Source organism: Aptenodytes forsteri, unplaced genomic scaffold, assembly GCF_000699145.1.
Source record: "Aptenodytes forsteri isolate BGI_AS27 unplaced genomic scaffold, ASM69914v1 Scaffold173, whole genome shotgun sequence".
NCBI classification, from domain to species: domain Eukaryota; kingdom Metazoa; phylum Chordata; class Aves; order Sphenisciformes; family Spheniscidae; genus Aptenodytes; species Aptenodytes forsteri.
The window spans coordinates 2087998-2115401 of record NW_008794449.1 but is presented as its reverse complement, the minus strand read 5'-3'; the positions used below and the strand labels follow the sequence as shown (position 1 = coordinate 2115401).

Below are 27404 nucleotides of genomic sequence, written 5' to 3'. Positions count from 1 at the left end.
GATTAAAAACCACAAGACAACACAAATTTGGTAAACAAGCCCCTGAAAATAAAACAATGAGGAAACAAGGCAAGCTACTACACAGTAAGGGGAGATGCTGTGGCATTTTAAACACAACAGAAACATCGAAAAGATGTTTACCAAAGAAGTCTGATCCTTGACAGAGCAAAAGGACTACGTAAAATCCTCATGACTGACAAACGCTTCCACTAGGGGGTAAGAGAGCTTCATAATCTGCAAGTGCAGCGGACCTGCAGTAAATGCTGGATAGAATTCATATGATTGCAGTCAGCATATTAGAGAGGGACACGGGCTGTAAACTTGTGAAAAGTACTTGTGATATTTCGCTAACAAAATGTACACTGGGAAGGAAATTTAATTCTCCGTGGGAGACAAAATTGAACCTGTGACAGTAACTGATTGCTTAGGATATATTTTTTTTAAATTTTAAGACTCAGAAAAGTCATAAACAACAAGGAGTGAGAATCAGACACGGTAATGCCAGTGCACTGCAAGAACTATTATTTGCAATGTCCTCGACCCAAGGGGTACATAACATGGTAAGAATGGCTCCATGGAAGTTCCCTCGCTCTTCTACTTCTTTGCATAGATGTAGATGTAAATCAGCTTTGGAGCCAACCTCCACGGATTTCACGCTGTTCAGAGTGCCTCTCAGGCCTGGTGATCACTCAGGTCAGCTGCAGGCTGACAGCTCGAAGGACATAAAGCAGCGACTGAGGACTTAGCCCTGGTTGTTTGGAACACGGCACTGGCCTGTCGCTCTGTGATATTAACTTGGCTCCTATGACAATACGTTACAGATTGAAGAGGAAAAGCTGTACAGAGAAATTACTAAACACAATACAATCCCAAAGAGTCTAGTAGATGGCAAGTGCTTTTCTTGTGCCACTGTGGTTTTTTCCCCATAATCTCATTAACCAGTCCAGGGTAGAAGGGCAGTAACTAATTGAAAATAAGAGGTCTGAACCATCTCTCCAGAACATAACCTTTTCATTTATTTTTATATAGCAAAAATGAAATGCTCATGGCCTCAATATCTGAAAACAATATTCAGCCACACAGGCCTTGAGTTAGCAGCCAGTTACATAAACTAGTAATTCCTGAGAAAGCTTCGATAAGACGCTGTGTAACCCTGTACAATATAATTTCAATTTAAATATAATGCATGGGAAAAGCTTTTCTACAAAAGTGACACCTAATCGTGAAACAGATATGTTCCCATTACCACAGTCCCTACTTAAAGGCATTTATTTGATCATAGTGATCATTTCAGCAAGCTGAATGTTTTTTGGCTTACACGTGCAAACAGCTACTGTTGTTTCAAGCACAGCATTGGCTGCTGCCAGTATCTAAGCAAGAAAACAGAGCTTTTACACAGAGGCAGAGTTTGCAAAGCAGTAAATCAGGAGTTCACAGATGTGATTCTCATAGCACTAGACGAAGTTTGGAAATTAAATCTCACCTCTCTCATTTGAGGGGATACTGTAGCATGTTTTTAAACATGCTTCAAAACACAGCATTGGCAAAACAATGATGAAACCTGTAGTCTGCAGACCACCTCTGAAGGATTTGTGAAGGATAATTACGGGAAGCAAGTTCATTGACAGCCTTTTAGTGCCACCTAAATTACGAAACCCTCACAACACGTTACTGCTAATCCCGCTACAAGTGACTTGCAAGTATCCTCCCTCCTTGTGATGCCTCGTGATTAGAAAAAATAGGAGAAAGCTACATCACATGGATATTGCTGTTCACCAGAACCTGGCACCTCCCTGATGGATTAATTTAAAAAAAAGCGGTAGGTCAGCAAGTTACTCCATACCACTACTTGTAATCCATATAAAACTGAAGCAGCACCTCCCCTGAACTTTAGTGGAGCAAACCTCGATGAATGACAGAGATAGCATGCAGGCCAGCTGTTGACACAGCAAGATAACGATTATCCTCTTGGATTTTTCATGATGAGACTGCATTTGGCAGTCAGCCAAGGAGCAACTACGGAGACCATTTGAACAGTCTGGTTGTCATGTTGAAAAAGCAACAACGCGATGTCCAACACTCAGTTCTCTCCCAAGCAACGTGAGATTTTGGAAAAAACAGGTCAGTGTATTTGAATGGAATTCTGCTGCTATGACATCTCTGTAAAGCATCCTTAGGACTTGGTGACTGCCTGCTCTCCCCCTGACCTTCATAGTAGGAGGGAAGTATTTTGAGATCGGTTCAGAGAAGCACCTCACAAGATGAAAAGCACATAAGGTCCCTCACGAAACAAAGCGCTTCCATGGCAAGAGACATGCTGGCCACTGGCAAGGTAGACCTTAAACTAAACAAGGGCAAAACGTGTCAGGTGTCACAAACAGACGATCAAAAATGGGATATTGAGACTGCTTGTCTGAGTCGGATCCTGACCATGTTGGGCTAGCTGTGCTTTCTATTTTGATTACTGTTTTTCTGACATCGTCTTGTTTTAAATCAGGATTTCCTGGACTGGGCTGTCGCCTCTGTCCGTGGTACTTATCCATGAAACCTCCCGTCTGTCAGGTGCACAGCTCTGTATCTCGAAGGAGCACCTGCCCCAGCAAGAGACCTGGGAACTTCACTGGTAGCTAAAGAAATATTCGTAGTCTGCCCTTAAGAACTACTTCACCATTAAAAGGAGCCACAGGAACGTTCTCATTTGACTTTGGAAGTTACTCGATGCCAAGGGATATAAGATGATCTTGATTCTCTTGCAGAAGGAAATTCTCCCTCTGACCAACGTCTCTGACACGCCACCGGAGTCACAGCCAAAAAGGATTATCATAGGAACCTTGACCACAAGTGTTCCCATTAGCTCCCTGAGACCTGAAATGACTGCCCGTGATTAGTCATGGATTGTGTGCTAAGCAAGTCAGGCAAGCTGTCAGTATAGCCTTTTGAAGACATCTGATACTGGTGGCATCTCTAGACCACGTGTATGCTTCAGAGATACACCCTGGCATATGCGTGTTGGGTTTGGGGGGGTTTGTTGTTTGTGTGTTGCTGTTTTTATAAAAGTAATTAAAAGTATACGACTGTTCTAAAAGGGTATGTCCATCAACATACACACTTCTGCCTCTCCCCTGACTACAGGCTCTATTCAACCGTACTACGCTTCCTCCAATTTGTGCCACTACTGCCTTTCTTCATATCCGACTCATTATCACAGCTGCATTCTCTTTTCCTCAGTCCCATTTTGTCCATTCTCTAGCTGAACTAACAAATTTCTTGCTCCTGACAGTTTTCAGGCAGCAGAAAGATAACCATCCCCGATGGCCTAATTTCACTGTACTGCCCTCCTTTGACAACAAAGAGAAAACACCAGGTTTTTTGATGCAATGAGCTGGAGAAAGCACTCACGCTCACTGGCAAATGGCATTTGCCAGACATGAAGAGCTGTAAGGCTTACCCATGTTCAAAGCGGATCGAGTCAGGAGACATTTTTAGTAGGCAAAGCTGTGTGCAAACCCATCTTTTAGAAACGGTACCTTGACCAAATTTGAACTTTTCCCAGGAATGAAAAAAGCACATCTAAACTTGCTACAATTATTGTCCTTTACTCCAAATTAAGAAAATTTAAGTGATACTTATCACCCAATATTCTCTCAAACACAACACCTATACAAGAAACTGGTTCCAGGATCAACATCAAAAGCAACTAAGAGCAAAGAAACACTCAACAGCATAAATAGCTCATCCAGAAGATGAGAGCAGCAAACCAACATATCATTACCATAGTTTTCTAGTATTGCAACAACTCCGTATTACTGATAATCCTTAACTACCCATTTTACTACTTTTTTAAAAATCTTCCCACTACTCTAATGGAAATTTTAAGCAAATGCACAATTAAGTTCTTTTAGAAAGGGTAAAAATCAAAATAGCTCAACTAAGAATAGAACTGAATGCCACATGCGAGCCAGGAACAAAATGTAATCATGGGACTTTATAGGCACATTTAGGTCAGGCATCCTCAACTTGACTCATCACACCGAGCAGCTTAAAACCTCACAGCGACCAGTCAGGGAATCACTTTGTTCATACAGATCAAAATGGTGTATCGCTACCTAACAAGAGCACTATAAAGACTTGCTTTTTTGGGTGAAAATAGTGCTGTCAGCATTTGCTGTCTGAATGTAACAAGCATTTTGTCCTCTTCCTGTTAAAATGCAAATAATCCTACCATCTTCTTTCAAAAGCAAGGGAAACGTTCAAATCTGTTTACTTTCTACACACAGGAGAACAGTAAACTGAAAATCTACTCATGTATTATTTCCAATGAGTCACTTTCTTACAAAGTCTACTATTCACCACTTCAGGGCCTGTGGGAATGGGGAGGAGAGCTAAATATTAGTCTCGTTTGCTTAACCGAACTTTGCAGTTAATGTACTTGCTGAGAAGCAGAGCTCAGTGTCTTCTCCAGCCATAAGGCAAGCTCGGTATCTTTAAATCTGAAGTAGACACAGGTGTCAGCTTAAAGCCACATGCTTTAAAGCTTCTGGCTGTAAAGAAATGTAGTTTTAAAAAAGCAAAATGGCAGAATGCTAGCAATTTCATGGGAAAAAAAATAATAAATTCTTTAAAAGCTCTAAGGACAACAAATGGTGCGTAGGTGTGCGTAGAGCAGCATCAGGCAACAATGCAGGCACCTTAATAAAGGAGATTGTCAACAATACAAACTGGTTCTTTCTTGGAAGCACTCAAGTAAATAAATGACTCCAGAGAATAAGAGCTTGGGTACTCTTCTCCCTCATTGGCATAACTAAATTAATGAGCAAACAATAACTCATAACCATCAATAATTCATTTCAAAAGTTCAGCAAAATTACTTGCTAAAAATTAAGCCTAATCAAAATAAGGAGGGCAGCCTAAATTCAATATAAATTAGCTTCCTGGGATTTTGGTTACTAGAAGAAGAGAAAACAAGATTGGGACTAAACATACACAATGTGAGAAATACTCGTAACCTCTCTCCTATAGTAGTACACACTGCAACACAAATTTGCACTTCTGAGCTGTACGCTGAAAATCAGGATAGTTGCAACACAGCAAAGTGATGGGCTTATACATGCAGAAATCCTTTTCGGAAAAAAAAGAACATTCTTCTCTGTCATTTGAGGAGAAGAGGTATAAAATCAGTTCTTTATGGTTGTGTTACAATGCCTTTTGGGTGTTTTTAATGGTTTCTGGTATACAGAACTATGTCTGGTGTATATAGCTCTAGTGGTATGAACCAAAACAGGACTGAAGCCTTGCTCCCTCCTCCTACCTTTTTGTGCCACTCCCTGATAATTTAGTACAAGAATAACAGGACAACAGGTCTCATCTTTCCAGTTAGCCCCTGCCAGGCAAAATAACCTCTGTCCCTCTACTCCAATTCTCTGTCTCTGAGCATTCTACCTGCCTTTCTGCATCTCAAACCAAGCAGATTATTTCTATTTTATGGCATCTTTCACTTGGTGAAAACTAGAAAAAAAATTGCTTTCTCCTTTCCTGGTTTAAAGAAAATTATTTTTTCAGCCTTTTTTTTTGGTCTTTGCTGGAGTTTCAAAGGAGATATTTTTAGTTCTTATTTTGCTGAATTTTTTTTCATTTGAGGTGCTATGTGGTTTCATGCATCAATTATTTGTATTGTGCTGAAGATGGCGAGTGTCAAGTGACAGGAAGGACAGAAGAGCTGGCGTAAGTTTAACCTATATACTGTGGAGTTTACTTGGGTACACAGGGCTAGTTAAGGATGCTAACCTGATACCACAGGACACTGAAGCTGGCCTTTCACCTACCTAACGACGTATTTCTCATTTGTACCAACGGGAAGAAATTAGTATGTAGTTATACTCTTACCCATCCCTGAATCTTTCTTAGTGCCGTCTGATATGATATCCACATGATCGCTGTCTACATCATAACTGAAGAAGTCATTCAAATAAGTCTTCGATCTCTGGCCACCAAATACATATAAGCAGCGATTTTTCTAGAACGGAAAACACAAGTATGTCTTTACCAAGCTCAAGAAAGTTCGTTGGCCAACTGTGACCACTAACAAAAACATGAATGAATCAGGGAGTAATATATGTGTTTCTCCTAAGTTTAAAATCATGCCTTAACTATCAGGTCCACCAATCTTTATTTGGTAAATACCTTACCTCCATCTCCACAAAGATTCACAGGGAACAATTATGCAGAACAGTTTGTTATTCTCAAACTCAATAAAAACTTGAGCATTCTTGATCAGATTCTTGATTTTCTCGATTCTTGAATTCATGATTTCTCAGTTTCAAGAGCCAAACCATTAAGGGCTCACAGCCTCTCCACCCCAAAAAGCCCCTCACAAATTGTCGTGGTTTAACCCCAGTTGGCAACTAAGCACCACACAGCTGCTTGCTCACCCTCCCCGCCCCCCCCAGTGGGATCGGGGAGAGAATCGGAAGAGCAAAGGTTAGAAAAGTCGTGGGTTGAGATAAGAACAGGTTAATAATTGAAATAAGGGGGAGGCAAGTTGTCAGGGACAAAAGCCAGGAAGGAAAAAAAAACCCAAGACATGATGCAACCACTCACCACCCGCTGACCGACACCCAGCCCGTCCCTGAGCAGCTATCACTGCCCCCTGGCCAACTTCCCCTGGCTTATATACTGAGCATGACGTCACACGGTATGGAATGTCCCTTTGGCCAGTTTGGGTCAGCTGCCCTGGCTGTGCCCCCTCCCAGCTTCTTGTGCACCTCCTCGTTGGCAGAGCATGGGAAGGTGAAAAGTCCTTGACTTAGTATAAACGCTGCTCAGCAACAACTGAAACATCAGTGTGTTATCACATTATTCTCATGCTAAATCCAAAACACAGCACTGTACCAGCTACTAGGAAGAAAATTAACTCTATCCCAGCCGAAACCAGGACACAAATGCAATTTTAAAGATTCCTTTTTCATGATCTATATGAGACCACAAACCTGGATCCAACACAGTTTCAGCTTGAGAGTGGCCAGGCAGATTTTGCATAGTTAACTACTGTAGCCTTGCCTGATCAAGCTGTAACTTCAGAACATTAAAACAGCAATTCATTTTTCAAGTTTAATATCAAGAATTAGCAGTCTCCACATCTAAAACCCATTAGATCATAACTTCACTGTTAAAAAAAAAAACAGGAACAAAAGACGGACTGTAAGAGAAACCATCCAGGTACCAGCACATTACTAAACTCAGAACAGGCAAATGGCAAGCAGCAAGCCAAGAATAACAGGTTTATTACTTCTTTCAAGTTTGCCAAGTGGAAAGTCCGTAAGAGGAAGATTATTTTTCTTTCAAATGGTTGAGAAAACAGCAAAGGACCTAAACTTCCATGACCTGTGCTTACAGAAACCTGTATTCTTATTTTTACCACAGACACATATTTGAAAAAGCCTCTGGCACCTGTGCAGAATTTTGTGTGGCAGTATGTTTTTGACCAGATTTTAGAGAGCCATTCAAAACAAAAATGAAATCGAAAGCTCTGAAAGCACAGTATTCACTATAAAAATTCTGATCTTTCATTTGAAAGGGAAAGAGAAATAAACTCAGTAAATTGTTCAAATTGGTCAGTTTTCAATTGGTGGTATCAGTACACACTTGAATGCCACAATATTAATTTTAATTCTCTTTCCCCCCACCCCCAAGTCAGAGTTTAAGACTTACTACCACTAAGAAGCTGCCATGTAAATTCAGTGCAGAACTGCCACCGCACCACGCCACACCTACCCATGCAAGAGTTCCTACTTGATGCTAATCCCCTCTGTACTGTGCTATTCCACTGAAAACACCTACGTGGAAAGCTAGTCCAGAACATGTGACACTAACCATCCTCCCTTTACCACCCTCACCCTGCAGTTCCCATGTTCTGCACTTAAGCAGACGTGGTTGATGAGCACAACTGGAAAGGCAATGGAAGGTGTTTTTTTAATACCCAATACTAAATAAAACGCTACACACCCCCCGGCCCCTCATCCCTCTGCCTTTCCATCAGTCTCTGGATGAAGTGCCCGTAATGCCATCTGTGCCCAGCTGTTAACAGCTGCTCAAGACAAGCAGCAGCTGGATGCTCAGCACAGAGGAATACGAGGCCTGTGCATCTCAATACACAGCCAGTAAACCCCTGCACTAGCCAAGTTTATCATTCCAGTAACCACATAGGGTATTTCCTAGGTCAGAAGCTTCTAAGATGCTCTCTACCAACTCTAAAAGAAAAACTCTCTTTAGATCAAATTGTAACATGGCCTCTGGGTCTATTTATCATTATTTGATTAAAATCAACTATTTAAAATTCACCTTGCTTTTTACTTGAAATTTTATTCAGTTGAAGTCATGAAAGCTCCAAGACTTGAATTAATACCACCTGCACTTACCAGAGAAGCATCAGAACATCAGCTAACATAAAATCCAGTGAGACAACATACCAATTTGGAGATTAAAGAGCCTCAAACTTGCAAGAAAAATCAAAACCAGATGTTCTCCTTTAAGTCAGGCATCATGAATCAAAGTACGGTGCAGATACTTACAGAATGAAACAACATACAGTGTCCTATTCGGGATTGGATGTCCTCAGGTCCAGCATTACAGGAATCCTCTCTCAAAAGTTTCCATGTCTGACACTGGCAGTCAAAAGCAAACAATCCACTGAACTGCGGTTCACTGGCTCTGCTGTCATCAACACTGCCGTTGCAGGTCAGAATTCTGCCTCCAAAGGTATATATCATGTGTTTTTCAGAATCCATACACATCTGTAAGAACGAGAGAAGGAGTTTTAAGCCAGCACGTTAAGACTTGAACACGCTAAGATTTAAGATTAAACATCCCTCCCCTGCAAGTGGTACCTAGTAAGACAGTGCTCTGCACATCTCCTGAACCTCTAATGAACAGAAACGAATACATGTGTCTTCACGGTTGGCAGGTATTAATCTCAGAAAACAGTCCTTTATTTAAAATCTGAGTCTAATTTTAACTTTCTTATTAAATAAGAGAAAAAAAAAAAGCCTACATGTACCCTTCACCATGTAAAAAACTTGCCTCTAGCTGCTGATTTTAGGAAAAACATTTTAGAGTTTTTCACCAGGATCCATAGCCAATTCTGTCAAAGTTAACAGAATATCGCCTTTGACAATGGCTATGCAAGGGAAAAATTCAAAATCACTGCTAATTTACTGACCGCCACTCAACCAGTCCAAAACCAGCCTGCGATTTGTTACTCAGATTCCATCCCAAGCATATATTTACTGTTATCCCCATTACTTCAACATAAAGCAGGGCCGCAACCTGGCCAATGATTTTTGATGAGGCTGCAGCAGAAACATGTTTATCCCCAAAGCCTCAATTCAGGTTATGGCACAAGAGATGCATCGCAGTACAAATCAAAACTCCCTGACTCCAGGTGATGTTTTCAGACACAGCGCAACGCAGAGGGTTACAAAACACCGGAGGGAAAAAAAAAAAGAAAAAAACCAGACAAGATTACAGTAAGATAGAGATGCTGCTCAGCAAAGCCTACACAAAACACTTCTAGGTGTAGCACATTTTTGTGAAGGTTAAACAAAAACCGCTATCGCAGTAGGTACTGAGGGAGACAAGAGAAAGAGCTACAGATTGATAAAGAATTCAGGGAGGACATTCTTTCCTAAGAGACAGCAAGGGAAAAAAGAAACAATTTCAGAAGCGGGCAAACAAGGTACCCAGCATAGCCTTGCCAGCTGACAATTTACTTTTGCCTTTTCCCCAACACCTGGGAGACTGGTATTCGTTATTAATAGAACAGAAAGACTGATTGGCTTTTGTTCTGCAGACAACACGTATCTTTAATTTTCGGTATCAGCAGAAACGCATATTGTGCTGGCAAACAACAGCTTTAGTTACAAAACAGCTAGTACCAATAAAAGCAGTTCTTGGGCTGCTTTAAAAATGAGTACTGATGTGCTGTTTCTTGGCCACACTTTATAAAAAGCAATTAAGAACAAAATACCTTTTTCAAGCACACAAAAGCCATTAAACACACAACATACATAAAAGAGTATTCAGTTTGAACACATGGACAGGTGCGGCTTTTTAAAAGATTAGTAGCCACTCCTCTAAGGTGTTTCAATCTCTACAAAGCAAGCACATTCTGCAATTTTTAAGACAACCAATTTTGAAAGAATCCTGGATCCTGCCGGCCTCATTTCAGCAGCTTGTTTATAGTGTTCTTCTGAAGGTACCATACACAGCTTTGCAAGTTGTTCCCCAACACCCTCTGAGTAGGCAGATCTGCAAACCCAGCTCAACAAGACTGATTAAAAACAGATGAACTGTGCTTTGAGCTTTAATAAAATGTGTTTTAATAAAATGAATCAGTTTGCAAAGGTTTTTATGATTCTTCTGACTCAATTTGATTAGAATACCAGTAGTCAGTGGCATTAGACAAAAATGCTATTAGAATTTAACTGAGCATAGATCACAGCCTTCCTCATCACCGCTATGTTACCTGGTACAGCACTTCTACGTCGCAGGAGCGTGTACCACGACAGGAGGCTACGACCAAAATTGATTTGCAAACATTGAGAACTTGCACTAAGAGCATCAGCGTAGCTGACCTGATGATCAAACACCAGCTTTGGACCTCCATCCGCTGCAGTGTCTTCACTTAGTAACATCCATGTGTTTGTGTCAATGTCATAGCGATAGAAGTCACTTTTCAGAGATTTGCTGTTCCTCACGGAGGAATCCAGATAGCGTCCCAGTGTGTAGATCTGCCTTCGTTGAATGTCAATGCACATCTTGTGACAAGATCTGGCGCTAGGACCACTCTGATAAAGAAAATGACCACAAAAACAAAGAGAACGATACATTTAATATTGCTCCAGGTAGGTCACTGCACACTCACTAAAGACAAGTAAGTACTATCAGCAACTGGAAATCCTTTGAGAATTCGAGGAAATGTGCTTATAATCGGACAAATACAGGATTAATATAGAAATAGCTATATAACAGGACATTCCATAACTTCTTTGTCCTTTAAAAAGACACCAGCAAAAACCTTAACATATTTTTTACAACAAACTTATGACTTGAAGCCTTTTCATAAGATTCCTTAGAAAACAGACTGTTTCCTGCAGAACTGATTCTCAGAGGCGTGTGAAAGCTACTTGATCTTTTAAAATAACAGAAGTTGATGCACATGAGAGGCAAATTAAGATGTCACAGCCTATAAATAGCTACACAGGAAGATTAAGAAGTGCTCTATTACAAGAGCCTCTGTTTTATTGATAGGCTGTTTTCTAACAGATCATAACCAGACACTCCCACAAGCAATCGTATCCCGTAATGGGTCTTTGAAGGTAACAAAAGCACTCCCTTGTCCTTCACAAATAGATATGGCCATTCCAGCCTCCAGCTACAGGAAAGTTTCCCACGGTAAGCAAAACTGCCGTGGGTTATGATCTTCAAGAGAAACACAGCGGGCCCCTGTCAAATTATTATGTGCTTATGCATCCAGGAGTCCTCACTTAAATCATAGAGTAATTTATTCAATGACATTACTACGATGCTATGCGGTACTGGGCAGTAGCCTTTCTGCTTCCCAAATCTAATTTTGAGAGCCTTCATACACTCTCATCTTGAAACAAGAGCGATATTCCTGTACTCCAAAATACTAGAAATCAGGATGTGCAAAGCCTTATTTGCAAAAGATCAGACAAAAGAAAAAAAAAAACTGGCATCATGCTTATAGATAAATTATATAGTTTATTTGGCCTTAGTTAGTATAATTTTGGCACTTTATAAACGAGGATGCCAGAACAAGGCTGGCTAGCTAACTTTGAGAGTCTGGAAACCAACACAAAAACTGGCAAGATTTCAAGTGACAAAAAAAGGTAAGATGTACAGAAGACCGACGTATGAAAGACAAAAACACCCTATTCAAATCTAGTGAAAAATAAAGATTATACAATTAGGCAAAGATGTAACAAATCACCATTTATTAGAAGCCTTACAGTTAAAGAAAATAGTCATGCCACAGCAAATAATCAGCACAATATTTGCTCCATGTGCTACCAAATACCACCTTTACAGAAAACAAATCTTCCTAATTGTACCATCTAATAAATTATACTGAAATTATTACTGAAACTTAAAATACGCTGATGGAATACATTTCACTAAGCTGGATAACATATGAAAGAAAACATTACATTTTTGTAGTCAAAACTTTACTACTCATGTTATAGAATTCAGTTTCTTGATTAAAGAACAGTTACGGGAAACTTTACAGTAACTCAAACGACAATCTGAGGAGGTGAACTGAATTGTTCATATTTCGTAAATATGAAGCATTGTGTCAGCAACGATTACAGCTTCACGGATTAGTTACTTCATGGTAATTAAGATAATTTTCCTTTCTGAAAAAAATACTGATAGAAGTGAAACATTAGCATAAAATCCTGAAATGCAGCAAAAGTTCATGCATTGCCTTTGGTCACATGGAAGAAGCTGACAGAGAAGGCGGCAACATACTTTATCTTGTTCCTATAAAATACGAATCAGCATCTTCCAAAGGACCCTGTTCCAAGCGCAAAGGGTAGTTTCTTTGCATGAAAAGTACCGATTTGAGTATTCACAAAGGTTGCCCCTGATTCATAAGAAAGTAACCCCAGTAGACAAAAATCGATCTCTAGTTGGGCAGCTGGGACACTTAAGGATATGCCACTGTTCCCCTGCCAAAGAGCATGTATTTGCCTTGGCACAGCCGCCAGGTAGATGAAACGTTAAGATCTACCTGTGCTTTCTGACTCTGCCCTCTTTGTCAGGTCACTGCAGTTTTTCAATTGAACCTGCTGATTTGAGTATCTTCCCCCACTTCCCCACCTCTATATGCTCTATGGGCTAAAGTAAATCCTACTAAATTTGCTCAAATAACATCATCTTTGGCACTTCCAGGAATAAATCTCCAATTTATCGATTTCCAGACCTGCCCTGCCTTGAAGAAAAGCCGCATCTTCAACTGAAATTCGTCTAAGTACAGACATGAGTAAGACACTTAGCACCTACAATACCAGTTTCAAGCCATTGGAATCAACAGCACAGATACTACACTGGCTAAGTATACAACATACAAATTTCAACTCCTAAGACTATGTTAAAAGGAGAAAAGGATTCGGGAAGAAGATATCTTCATTCTTGAGATATGTATTGGTCACATCTCACACAGTAATATCTGCCTTTTTAAGGAGCTACTAAAGGTTTTAAGTTTGACCATTTCATCTATACAGGCACGGAAACTTCATCACCTCAAGTTCACTTAAGAACTTTAATTTCACCAACTTGCAGAACCTGCCATAGCATGAACTAACTCTTGTAATAAAGAAAATTTCATCCAATTCATAATCTTTTCTCAAAGAAAACTGGAGTTATTCCTGCATATCACTTACAAGATATCACATCGAACCTGCCAAAAGTTTCTAATTTAGTCTACGTGTTTACCAATATAAGTAAATAACTCCATTAAACAGTGTTACACATTGGTTTGACATTTGAGGTAGAAGAGGGGAAAGGCCTAAATCTGTGTTCACTTGAGGGCTACTCAATTTGACTACAGAAGTCCTTGTAGTATGTACATACTTCAAAGGGGGACACAAAGTCCATTTACAAAGACAGATATAGGCAGGCACTGAAAATGAATAAAACACTTTAAGGCACATGTGGTTAAGTGAATCAAGAGCGCGTGGGCGGCTGCGAATGTTCATCCAAAGATGTGTACTCCATGCAGTTACAATAGCAAGCCTGTTGTTCAGACAAAGAACACACTGCCACAACTTGTCATGGAGAAAATGACCCACCGAATTCAAACGGGAGTTTGTTGATTCCAGAAGCATTCAAAGAACTTGACCTCTTATAAGCAACAAGTGAGAAGAGTTGACCATAATAGACATGACTCTTTTTAATCTACAGTTGAAGAGATCAAGTATGGTTAGAGAACAGGAGAACAACCTTTTGTCCCCTCCTACTAGGATATAGGCTGGTTGATGATCCATGAGTTAGCTTCCTAAGGTGAGTGGATTTCACTAGAGATCTCTATACACTTCCTCAAACCTGGGCCTTATCACCAAAGATAAATTGCAGACATACAAAAAGTATCTATTGTAATTGCTACTCCTCTAAACATACTAACTGCCATTCCCAAACATTTCTGCAGCTAATAAAGAGTTTCACCTGCACAGTGATAACCACAAGATGAAACAAGCCCAAGTCCTCTTGAGTAGAGCAGAAGGCAAATAACAGTTTTGACCAGTTTGCATTCATCATCTCCTGTGAGTTATCTGAACTCATAACAAATCAATGCAAGACTTCTCATGAAATACTCGTTCTTCAGATCCAGTTTCATTGAAAACTGCCTTCATGAAATACTCGTTCTTCAGATCCAGTTTCATTGAACTGCCTTCAAAGTTGTTAGCATGTGGGATCTACATCTTCGCAGATGAAGCTTCAAGAACTGATTGACTGATTTAGTAAAGGTATTACTTCCTAAACAGAGTGCATCTTAGTTAAAACAGACTCTAGTAAGTCACATCCAGCAACCGCCCAAACGATCTGAACAAACATCAGCTTTGGGGACTCTTTCCAATTCTCATCAGGAAGCTCCTGGCACGCACACTGCAGAAACCACACGTGAAAGCAGCTTGTGACTAGGCTAAGTTCTTATTCAGATGACAAGCAATGTGTTACGCTGCTCTGGCCAGTCCCTCTGCTTATGCCAAGGCTGTGATGGCAATAGTAAAGCATTAGCATATCACATTTCTAACCTACAGGACACCAAACAATACCAAAGATTACTAAGCATGGGTGCTGCTTAGTTTCCGTGGAACTCAATAAGTGCCCACACGGAGCTAAGACTAACCTGAACAAAATGGCTCTCTGCCACCCAGCACCACCGTACAATTAGCACAGCATAATAACGGCTAAGACAGATTAAACAGCATGTGCCATGGCCCCGTTTTAAAGTGGTACAAAACACCAAGCTTCTATGCTCTACTCCAATATCCTTCCTCAAGCAGGTTGGTCTTGATCGCAACTCCTCAGGTCTCTAAAATACAGATAAATGCCCTGACGAGGGTGGGATGGTGGGGAAAGGACGAGAGTATGTATAGCTAGGAGTACCTAAGACAGGCTTTCAAGCCTTTAAGCGCCCAGGAGCAACCAAGGCCAAATAGGATTTTTTGGTTTCGTCAGTGCTACACGAAATTCAATTGTGCAATGCCAAGTGAATACACAGTATACTTTATGAAAAGCCTTCTCAACATGCTAAGCCACTTTATAAAATCTAATTAGAGCTTTCTTCATTTAACTTGCAAATGCTGAAAGCAATTATCCCACTTAAGGACTAACTTACAAAACGTTTTCAAAAAGCAACACAACAGCACCGAGAGACAACACTGCCTCCTTAGAATAATTGATTTGTTCCTATACAGGAGAGAAAGGATTGGGACTCAACTCCTTAGGGTAGGGTCTGCTCAAATAACTATTTATGCCAGAATCAGCATGCATCATCTTAGCAACAGCATCCTGGCATGCTCCGCTAAGGCACAAACATGATAGCTTTCATTTTTTGTACTGTTTTTAAATAAGCATCCTACAAACCCGCTCTAATGCGAACAGGACTGCGGGAAGCCAGTTCCACTCCCCATCCTACCCCCCAAACAAAAACTGGGGGAGCTTGGCTTCTTCTGGTTATCATAACCTTTTGCAAATAAAGAGTTTTCAGTTGCAAGAAAATCTGTTTTATTCAGACTGATCCAGATGAAAAACCTCAGAGGCAAGCCTGGGCCCTGTTCAAGAGTCAGGGAAATAAAAACAAAGAACAGCTGACTAATTCTCCCTTCTTGGTGCTGTAAAAGACTGAGTGGAATGTGAACACTGCCTCCAGTATAAAGTTCAAAAATAAGCGTCATGAGGTAAATGCTCTTGTCCTAAAGCAAACTAGGACGAGGACATAAAAAGACACAAACAACCTACTTTGTTTCCAGTTCTGAGAGCAGGCTGTCATGCAACAAATAGTCCCTCCTGCCTACACACAACTGCAGAGATTAATTGCTCTCATTTCCCAGTTTCAGAGTATAATTCGTTTCCTCCTCCACCCACCCCCCCAAAAAAAGGGAAAGTTCTCCACAGTCTTGAAAATGAAAGGAAATGCATATTATTCTTGGCATTCATTCGAGTCTATACGCTTTAAGATAAGAGCTTGTTAGTGTTTTATCAATGCCAGTCTTCAGCTAATGCGTACTTCCAAAATGTTTAATCTAAGCTGTAGCCCAAAACAACTTGCTTTACTCTAGACGAGTACCCAATTCAGAAAGAGAAACAACTACAGCCATACACAAAATAAAACACTTTCATCCCATACAAGTTGCTCACTGAAGGCATTTTAAGTTTCTCATAACCTAGGGGTGCCAGAAACCTAACAGAAGAATTGAATCTATTGTTTTTTACGGTAGCATAGGGCATTTGTATTGCCCACCAGCCCACAACACAAAGCAAAATGAGCGGAGGCTGATGTATTGCTTCTAACACCCATACAATCACGGACCACGTGCCAGGAGCGCCAAGTCACGAGCGGGAGCAGGGTCTTGCACATTCAGTCACACAACAGGAGTATCACGACAGCGCTCGTGGCCAGAGCAGCCCAGCACAGGCACACGGCTAGGGCTGTGCGCTGTCTACAAGGGTTTCTTAAGCGTGCAGGACCTTCCCATAAATAGTATATCCCAACTACTTTTTCCCACTCTGTATGATGGCAGAAATCAGTGCCACGTGTGTCATTTGATGTCCAAGACTTGACAGCTCTAGCACTAGACTTAAAAACCTTTGAACGTCACAAGGGGTAGACGCAGCAAAGGATTAAGCTGGGATCTCAAATGTTTCTAGGAGCACAAGAGGGGAGTCCAGCTCCAAAAAGCGTATTCTGGATGCTGAGTGTACACTCCATTCATTCAATTACTCTGCAAGTTTGCCTTAAGTAAAAGCTTAAAGCAGCATACGAAGTTAACAGTTACACTAGGTCAGCAGCCACGCATCTCCACTCCAAGATATTCTTGCCACTATTTATGGAAGATAACAGATATTCCGACTTACTGTTACAGCTGCTGTATCACCTATTAAGAATATTCTTTGAGAGTATGCAGGTTAAATATGTTCTGCCAATAAATATTTTTGGGAAGCCTATTAAATAGATCAGAACCTGGCTAAGAATCACAACGCTTAGAACTCCCCGGGACCAGTACTGGAAAGCCATGGCTCTACACAATTTTTCACAAAAAAGTTAAATGTCTTACGACACTTATTAGGTTCAGATAGCAAAAAGTTTCTGACAAGTATTTGCAAATAATTGACTACTACTAAGTCTAGCCACAGCTAAGACAAGGAAGACATCCTTCGGTCAGGCAGTTGACATAGTATTTGAGCTAGGGCTAATCTGCTTAGAAGTACCCTCCTATAGCAATGCAACTAAATAGATTTAGTTGCAAAGTCCTTTCTGGGCATCTGACTCAGACATGATGGAGCAGATTAAAGTCAGAGGCAGCTTTTAGCACACAGTTTTGATTCATCTGTTTAAGGTGGGAAAACAAAAAAATTAAACAGGATGAAGCTTTTTTCCCTTCCTAAAAGCATGCACACATTTGGGATAGTCCCAATTTCTCACTGTTGATACTCCATGGCCTCAAGCTGAGCCTTCCCTAAAAAGACTTTCCCTGCTTAGACTAGACGTAAAGAATAAATGGCCTGGTGTTCTATTTTTGAAAGACGGTTCACTGAGCTTATAAGCCAAACGATTAAGCTCAGGGATCATACGACATGATCCTTATGATAGCAGTGGACTGGATTTGATGACCCATGAGGGACCCATCCCTTCCAGTCCTACATCAGACTTTACTCAGACCATTTGCTCCATCCGTAAGGGATCAGTGCAGGTTCATCACAGCACAGATGAGCACAGACTCAGTGTAGCACATGAACGTTGCTATGAAAACAAGTAGTTGCTTAATGTTCTATTCCCATGAGATTACCTGTTAAAAATTAGTCTCCCAGCAGGCCTGTTTGCAGAAACAACTAATTCCAGAGTATTTTCATAAAGGAATGAACTAGCACATGAACTATCAGCTTCTGGTGACCCTGATCAACACACCTCTGAAGAAATAAAGCGTGCCCTGTGAATTGGGTCGTGAACTTTCCAAAGCATCAATATTCTGCTTTTGACAACTGCGTTGCATGAGTTTACCTACAGTGCAGAAACAACTTTGGCAACCGATGCCTGCATTACTGCCAGTGCAGGGAGTCACATTCCTGGGTCATTTCTGAGCTACGTGCTCTCACCTGGCTTGCTCTCACACCAAAGTATCATCAAGGCCTTCCAGCAACGCGTAACACAGTGGACCTCATGTTGCAGTAAACCAAGGCATCCTATGATCAAGAGAATTTCTAGGCAAGCAAATGGAATAGTGGAAAGGGGAAAAAAGCTTCAAGCATGCAAACAGCGTGAAATAATTCTTTCATTTATGTGAAGCAGGTTGCAGGAACGCAGATGAAGGTCTTGTCTAGGCTTTAGTTTACAGTCAAAAATTAGTCATCCAGCCTAGGTGATTCAGCCTACAAATGCAAACAAGAGAAGCACTGAAGTAATACCCAAGTACAAGACAACCTTGAAGCAAAAGGAGATCAATACTGTGCTATTTCTAACAAAGGGCACAATTTACCTGCAAACCGAGCACTACCACACTGATGAAATGTGAATAAAACCGTAGCTTCTTAAATTTTAACAATTAAATTGTTGCTTTGGTACACATCAACTGCTCAGCTTTGCTTTCAGTATCACTGATGAAATATAACAGACGACCTACCACAGAACCAGAGCTTTCACCAGCTCCGAGAGATGGGCCCTCAGGACAACATCCCCCGTGTGCCGAATTTAACTAACCCCATTAACAATTGCAGGATGTTGAATGAGGTCATTTTTGCATGCAACATAAGTTCACGCTGTCCTCTCATTACCAGTAACAATGGCTAGTGAAGATCCAGCCAAGAGAGATTTTTCCATAGATGCAAACTATTCGGCTTAGCTACAGTCACAGTTGCAGACCAACAGGCTAGCAGGCTGAAAAAATTTAATTAGTCATTTATGGACTGTTTAGCCACAAAGATGAGGATGCAGCAAGGCTAGAATTTTTGAAGGTTTTTTTTTAATTAATTAATTGTCCTTGAAAAGCTGGTGATAGATAAACATGAAATTGTAAGTCCAAATACTTTGACAGCCACAGGCTCTTAGATGTTTCTGAGAAAGCGAAGACAGTCTTAAACAGATGATAAAGGAGTAGTTTGCACCCAGAGGTGTTAGAAAGTCAAAAAAGTACCTGTATAATTTTTCCCCTCCGGCTAACCCACAGCTATGAGATTGCCATCTCAGGGGTACAGATACTAAGTACAGTTTAACGCAGGCTTCCTCTGTTAGCTATTACAGCAACATGGCAAGAGAAAATTATGTACCAGAACAGAACATTTTTGGCATTGAAAAAAACAGAACTGTGAAGACTGCCATGCCTTCTTTTGAACTCAGTGACAGATGAGGAAAGATGTAGCTTCTGAAATTTTTGTTTATATCACCTTTCAGCTATTCTCAGAACATAATTTAGTTATCCAGCTGCAGGAACCGCATCAATTACCACTGGAAGTGCAGCACACAGCTAGTCTCTGCTGTGTCATAGTTCCAGAAACAAGGCATCTTCAATTTTGCAACAATCTACACAGAGGAAAATCAGCCAAGAAACAGTGCAAGTATTTTCACTGGAGGTCTGTGAAGCACCATGTAAACCCTTCTCTTCCATATATTAAGAAGAGTAAGCGTAACGCATGGCAGCAAGCACATGTGGAGGAGCTTTTAAAGACAGAGCACTGAAAACAAAAGTACGCATGGGGCAATGCAAGGACTAGAACCCAACAGTTCCTGAATCCCGGTATCAATAAAATCTCCATCACATACATGCCCTGGAAAACTCATGGATTAAGTCCTATTAAACATACTAAGCTCTTTCAGGTCTGAGAACTCAACATACCAATGCACTATCCATTCTGCCAGTATATGCTCTCGAGACAGTCCAGAAAGCTTAAGTCCCAATTACCTCCAAAACCCGGTGGCAGAAATACATTATTAGCAGCAAGGTCCACAAAAACTTACTACATTTTCAAGCATATAATTATCTAGACAATTTAGCTAAGGATTTGTCTATGATACTACTTGAGAATGCTTCCCCTATGTTACCACAGTGGGATAACTGATATTTCTTTAGGGATTTCTGTATTTGTACAGCTCGAGGAGTGTTAATGTAACAGAAGTCTTTCACAGTCTAGCTGCAAAAAGAAACTACTCTACTCCCAAGGCAAAGTTGACTGGTGTGTGAAGCTACTTTCACCTTGCTGGCAAGAGAATAAGCTTTCCTCCCACCTTCTACCCCCACATACTCTCTTGTTTCTTTAAAATCCTTTTTCCCCATCCATTCAGTGCAAATGCAGGGTTCCAGGGATTCCAGCTGGCTCTTGTCTACAGGTGTGTATTTCTGTGTCTTTAAAACCCAAAAGGATATAAATCAGTGTTCCTTATACCAGTATCTATCGCTTCACTAAATCCCTACCTGAAAATTCTGTAATACTTTATGCAGTTGAATAATGTGTCATCTTCCCCGAGATGCACTCACAGCCACCCTAGCATGTCTCTATACTGCCTCATCTGCAATTTACAGGGAACTGGATGATGCAATAACTTCTTAATAAAGTCCTGCAAGTAAAATAAAGCTGCATTCCAGATCAGAGATCAGAGCAGTAAACTCATCATAAGCTAGAGCTGAAATGGTGATTTTTATCGGAACATAAACGCCACAAATCAACTACGCATGATGCATTACCTCAAGGCATAAGAGTAGTTCACAAACTGCACCTTTTGCAGCTGAAGGCTTTATGATGGTTTGGAAATCCACGTATAATCTGAAGACTGGCACACACAAGCTCCAGGACTGCCAAAGTTTTGCAGCCTTCAGAACACCGTGCATAATGCATTTATTTAAGTACTCCCTTCTCTATGAGACTGACTTCAATACCAATGTGTGGACGAAAGGGACCTCCACACATTGAAACATCTGGTGTTAGGAGTAACTGACATTTGGCTGGTTTTCTGCCCTTTTTTCATGCTGGAAGCAAGAACTACAGGCACCTAGTGATGGAACTGAATAACTTAAGACCCAGAGCTGTTTTAAAATATGAATGATCTTTTCTTTAAAAAAAAGTCAAAGTTAAAAAAGACAAATAAACAAGGGTTAAGAGGACAGAGCTCCTTAGGCACACAAGGTAGCATAAGCAAGTAAGAAGTTGCCTTTAAAAGCTGAAAATCTTTTCAAAAGAATTTAAAAAAAAAACCAAACCCCGAGGTACTCCTCCCTCCGCAGGGTCTTTTTGTTTTAGGCTGCCTATGTGGAAATCACTGGAGAAGTTAGTCAGGCATATCTGAAAGTCTCTAACATTTTGGAGAAAGAATACTGGCTAGAACACTTAAAAACCATTATGCTACTAAGCAGGGAGGAAAATAAAACATTAGCATGCGATATTTAGGATCAGCCTAGAATACTTTTCATTTGGTTCACTTCAGCATCTGCCTTCTTTGTCCCTACTTTTGTAGGCATTTACACTATTTAGGAAGTTGGCTCAGAGGTGTATCTGCAGTATCCAAGTTTCTATTGCAAGCTTTTGGGGACAGTTGCTTTCTCCCTATGTGCTTTTGTGGCACCAGGCATCTCGTACAACTGAGCATCTGTACAACTGGAACTACTCAGAAGTAGGACATGGCAGATTCAGTATATTAGATCTCAAGTCCATAAACATCACAGTATTTGAAACAAAAAACCCTCAAGTTACTTAAACCGTCTTCCAAACTGTATCACCATCTGTGGGAAGGAGTCAATATTTGAAACTAGTACAGTTCCTACACTTAAAACAGCATAGGGTAAAAGCTTTACAGACATAAGCTTACATATTTCTGCATCACACCCAAAAAAAAAAATCAGTCATAGGTGTCACAAACGCTTATAAATGCATAAAATGCTTGTGTGGTAATATGACTTTGGAAGCTTTGGGTAAATTCATCCATGTCAACAAACGTAAAGAAATGCATGCAGACACCGTAGAAAATTTAACTGGAAGTACAATAGCAGATGAAATTCACCCTGGCTCTCACTATTATGAGTCTTTCTACACTTGTCAGCTTTTACTTTCAGTAACCTGGAAAAGCACTTGGTGTTAGCAGCAAACTGTCACCTTACAATACACCGATTTTCTAGATCATTTTGAACCTACTGAACAGTACGCACTTGTTGACCTACACTTTCCTTCACTGCGAGAAACGATTTATCCTCTCAACCAGTTAACCCATGACAAGACCTTCACTTCTACCTTTGGCAAGAAATGCTTAAAAAGTTTTTGAGAAACACAGTGTCACATAAACCTAACCCATTTACACAATTTCCACATCCTTCACAGAGCTGATGTGTGAGCAGAATTCTCCTCTAAAAAAGGCAGAACGAGGATGAGTCAGCATACCACATTTACAAATATGCACTACAGAAGCTACCAATTCATGCAGTAACACTGTTTGAAGGAAGATCCTGTATCTCTTCTCACATCTCTAGGAAATACTGAAACAAGGTACAGGAATACTAGTGACATACAAAGTATGCCAACTATTACAATTCTTTATTCTCATTTATCAAATCTCCAGAGGCATCAACACCCTTCAGCATTTTGATCCTATTTAAAAATCCACCTAACTATCAATTTACACCAAGCAAATTCTTTCCTACAGTTCACTTAAACTGTCCTCCTGTACCGAATTTCACTAAATTAGCCTTCAAAAGAGAAAGCTGCTGCTTGGAAACTAGAAATATTAGACACCAAAACATACACATTAAGTTTCTCTATTAGTTGACACTGGCCTAGGATCAAAATGCCCAAGGAATGACAAGGTTTGTTTTTTCAAAACTATTTATTCCCAAATCCTGAAAAGATCTACTGATCTACAACCATTAATAAACCCTGAAGACAACACCATTTGTCAGAACATTCCACTTGGTTCAGGGTAAAAACCCTTAAAGGCTCTTAGACTTCACATGTCTTGGCTGTGCCTCACGCCAACTGATTCGCAGAGCTGTTGCGTACTCCAGAGGGGAGACAGAAGGACAGAAATTGTGGGTACAGTTGAGAGGTCATGAGCTGCTCCATGGTGCATCTCCTTGGAAGGATGCAGGCTTGGAGGAGGACGATTTGACAAGGACTGCAGGAGCCTTGCCGGATCCATACACTAAAGGGATGGTGGGGAAGTTCTAATTCAGGTCTGTTTGTCCATCAGCAGCTGTAGTACGTACGCTGGAGGTTCAGCCCAACACTGCAAGCAGGTCCTCTATACCCCCCCTTTTTAAGACTGTAAGTGATCAGCTACTCCAGCAGTGCTGTGAGCACTTTTTCCTGATGTAAAAAGGGCTATGGAAAATTAACTTTGGAAGTCTAACTTAAAAATCACAAATGCAACTTCAGGTGACAGAGAGACATTTCTCCAGCTCGCTGGCAAATTTTGAAAGAGAGCAGCAACAGTTTACTAAAAGGTCACACGACCTTTTCATAACGCATTGCAACAGAAGCTACCAGTACCTTTATCCCAAAAGCGCTACTGTATGTTACCCCTATGATAACACTGGATAAGATGCAACTTCTACCATATTCCGCTCCTGTCCAAGCTTAATTATTGAGTGGCTAATTTAACCACTGTCACTGATTAATTAGAACAAAAGAGCTAGAAGCAGAACAAGTACAATACAACACAAAAGCAGGACTAAGTTCTACTGGAATCTACTCTGAACATTTTTTAAAATTCCATATCAACAGACATTTCCTTTTCACAAATTGTTTATGAACAGTTGATGTCCCTATTAGAGAAACATCTGGAGTCTTTGTTTTTTAATTCACTTCTCAACATTTGAGATTGACCTTTTCATTTCTAAATCAGGTTTTATCCAGCTCTCTTTAGAAAAAAAAAACACACTGCTGGTTTGCAAGTACAGCAGCTGCCAGTTCACTGTACCTCAGTAAGTCACCAAAACCCTCGGCAAGCCTTCTTCTGAACTCCACTGCAGACTATATCCACGCAGAGTCATTCTAGAACTCCATTGCTAAAGCCACACACACTTCTTCGCACTTCTCTGTTAAGGACGTCTCTTCTTCAAAATTCCCTATGCATTCAACTCATTCTCCTTTTTTTTTTTTTTTAAATTCCCCTATCTTGCTTCCTCTCAGCCCAAGACCCTTCCCATCTTCCATTTGAATTTCCTGACCTTCCATCGCACCCTGTAGGTTTTTTTCCTTCAAAATCCCTTTATAGCCACTTTATTGTATCAACTCATCTCTTCTACTGCCTCTCCTACGCAGCCATCCTTTGCATATCCCTTCCTTCTCCCATCCCAACGTTACCCTGCTAGAGTCAGGCATGAGGAACTTGAACAGAAAACATACGCTGCTCCTGGCACTGCTGATGCCTTGCATCCCAGCCAGGCCTCCCAAGCTCTACAGAAGCTCAACTGGATGAGGCAGGATCCCAGCAGGAAAGGAAATTAATCCCTTAAACACCAGAACGACCCACACTGGTTTGTGCAGGAAGAAAACACGGTAACTCCTTTTTGACAGGAAGGCCCTATTTCACTGCATCCTGAGCTAGACAAATGTACACACTAAGCGGCTACAGAGCAAGAAGAAAAGTGAAAGAAGAGGCAATTAAAAATTGTTCTGCCTTTTTTTCTATAGCTCTTCTTTGCTTTCCCAACCTCCTTATAAAGGGAGACAAAGGAAAGGAAGGTCTAGCTGTTTATCTTTACCATATAGTTGACAAAAGAGATGAGTCCAAATTTCCCCTTGGTATTATGTCACACGAACCCCTCCTTATCTTAAGGAGGTTACCTGTTGGGTAAACAGTGAGAAAAATAGTAAAACCCATGGTTCAAGACAAAACAGAAGCAACACAAGCCCAGCCTACAGGACTGGACCCTGGAAGACTAAATCCGGCTTCAACATCGTATCAACAAACATACGAGTAGCCATGAGCAGTGATGAAAGGACTAAGAGTGAAAAAAACAAAAAAAAAACCCTTACAGTAAGAGTTAAAAAACAGCTTACAAGGATATAAAATGTAAGGACAATTTTACCTTTATACAGCTCTATTATGATAGAAACCGGAATATCACGTTCAGTTTTGTTATTGCCCATTTTGTAACGGATGTTAGAAACAGTAAGTGCATGACACGCACAGAGATTTGAAGGCTACGGGAAGTGCCTTACTGTGAGATTTTTTTCAGCTCGGGCTATTTGTCCTACTTGATTACCACCTCTAAACACCTTTGCCAGGAAAATATGGGAATATTAAAGTGTCATTTAATCTGGTATGGAAGCTCACAAAATAAGCTATGACAAGAAACTGGAAAAATACAAATGGGAAATAAGATGTTTTCATACTTTTTTCCAAATACTTGAGGAAATCAACTCCTGAATTTGTCAAAAAGTGGTGGAATCTCAAACTTTTCATACCTTCAGGAAGAGGCTGCATGACTTTCTTGAAGTTATGCTCTGACAAACAAGCAACGAACTCAAAACACAATAACCACATGGAACTTTAACATTTCACAGTACACAGTAAAATGAATTACACAAGCCAAAGGTCTTGGACATTTTTTTGTTACCTCCTATAACACAAGCTACACTCATTTCAGATGTTTCATACGTCAAATACTGAGCAAAACAAGCCAAGGAAAATGGCTCAAATGAATACCACAAAAGCTCTCGGGATTGTGTGGCCTCTGGCAGTTACCCCCGTCCTCTAGATTCCTGTCTGTTAGTTGTCCATTTCTACTCATTTTTTGACAGAAGCTAAAAAAATAAACAATTTGTTTCTGAAGCTCAACACCAGCATCAGCTCTGAAATGTTTATTCACAAGTCTGGTTGTTCAGTCCTATCAAATTATTTAACTCATGTTCTACTCACAGAACTGATTTTTGGCCGATCAGTCCGCTCTTGAGAAACAACCTTTCCCCTCCAGTAATCTTAACACTACAAACTCACATCCATCTCACATTTTCCCAACGTAAGCATTTCAAAAGTCTTCAGAACTTGAAGGTCTGAATTTTGTGGCTCTCACTACACACTATACGTCAATACCAGCACTTCAGAAGCCTGGCATTTTTCTGTGCAGCAATTCATGTATTATTAACAATACGGACATTTGCAGAACTCACCTCTTTCTCGGTATCCCTGGATATACAGGTCCACTGGTTTTCTTTCACACTGTATGCCCAGAAGTCAGCCAGATCCTGAGTTCCGTCCCAGCCACCAAACAAATAAACAGTTTCTATTAAAAAAAGGAAGAACATGTTAATTTTATTTTAAAAAGAGAATGCCTTTAAACAGGCTGATACCTACAAAACACCTGTGACAAACAGACAGACTATCAGAAGAGCAATTGAAACCCATTCTTACTTAAAGCACCACTCCTCTGTGAATGGAACCAGTCACCAAGACAAATAAATGTGGTTTGGTTTTGTAATGGAAGTTTTTAGGCTTGATAGACAGCCAATTCTCAAGGAGTCATTTTCTATTTCTACATTTACATAAGAGGCAATCAAATCCACAGCCTTCTGATTAAAATTCAAGACAGAAAAATGAACAATATTTAACATTTTGGATACTGCGCCTTTTAGTCTATCAATGACATCTCAGCTTGTACCCCACATTTGGTGCAAGACCTATAGATTAGAAAGACTTCTGAGACAGCAGCAACAAAGGTTTTCTGTTTAGTCCATCCCTTACAAAGGAAAAATTTACTTCAGCGATTAAATCCTCTTCAAGGGAAACGCCTTGCATAAAGTAGCTTACCTGATGCCGCAAAAGCAAGTAAGTAGAAGAGTTACAGATATAAGTCAGTGTTTCAGGCCCATCTTTAGAGCCTGTTACCTTAAACCCATAACCGCTCCGTGCGCAGCAAGTTCAAAGGCTTCTCAGACTTGCTGATAAAACAAGATGAAGCCTCTGAACATGGGAAGCATTTAAGGAAGAAGTCTCTGTTCTGACATGGAGAGATAACTAAGCTGCTCCCATTATAGAAACATCACTATCTGGTCTCAAATGCTAAAAATACTTCGGTTTTAGACTGCATTAAAACACAACACAAAGCCAAGTCCAAGAAGAACAAGCCACTGAAGACTTGCAGAGCTTTGAAAAACTCCTTTAAAATCCACAAACCAGTTCTATT

General features: G+C 40.5%; 1 protein-coding gene across 1 annotated transcript in view; it reads right to left on the bottom strand.

The window, feature by feature from the left end:
- Positions 1-27404, bottom strand: part of MKLN1 (muskelin 1) — a 77019-nt gene that overhangs the window by 28633 nt on the left and 20982 nt on the right. Inside the window, exons 5-8 of the mRNA XM_019474900.1 lie at positions 26392-26504; positions 10629-10841; positions 8568-8789; positions 5884-6013 (exon numbers count right to left, since the gene is read on the bottom strand). Of these exons, the coding sequence (XP_019330445.1) occupies positions 5884-6013; positions 8568-8789; positions 10629-10841; positions 26392-26504 (678 nt within the window). The remainder of the gene's footprint in view (positions 1-5883; positions 6014-8567; positions 8790-10628; positions 10842-26391; positions 26505-27404) is intronic.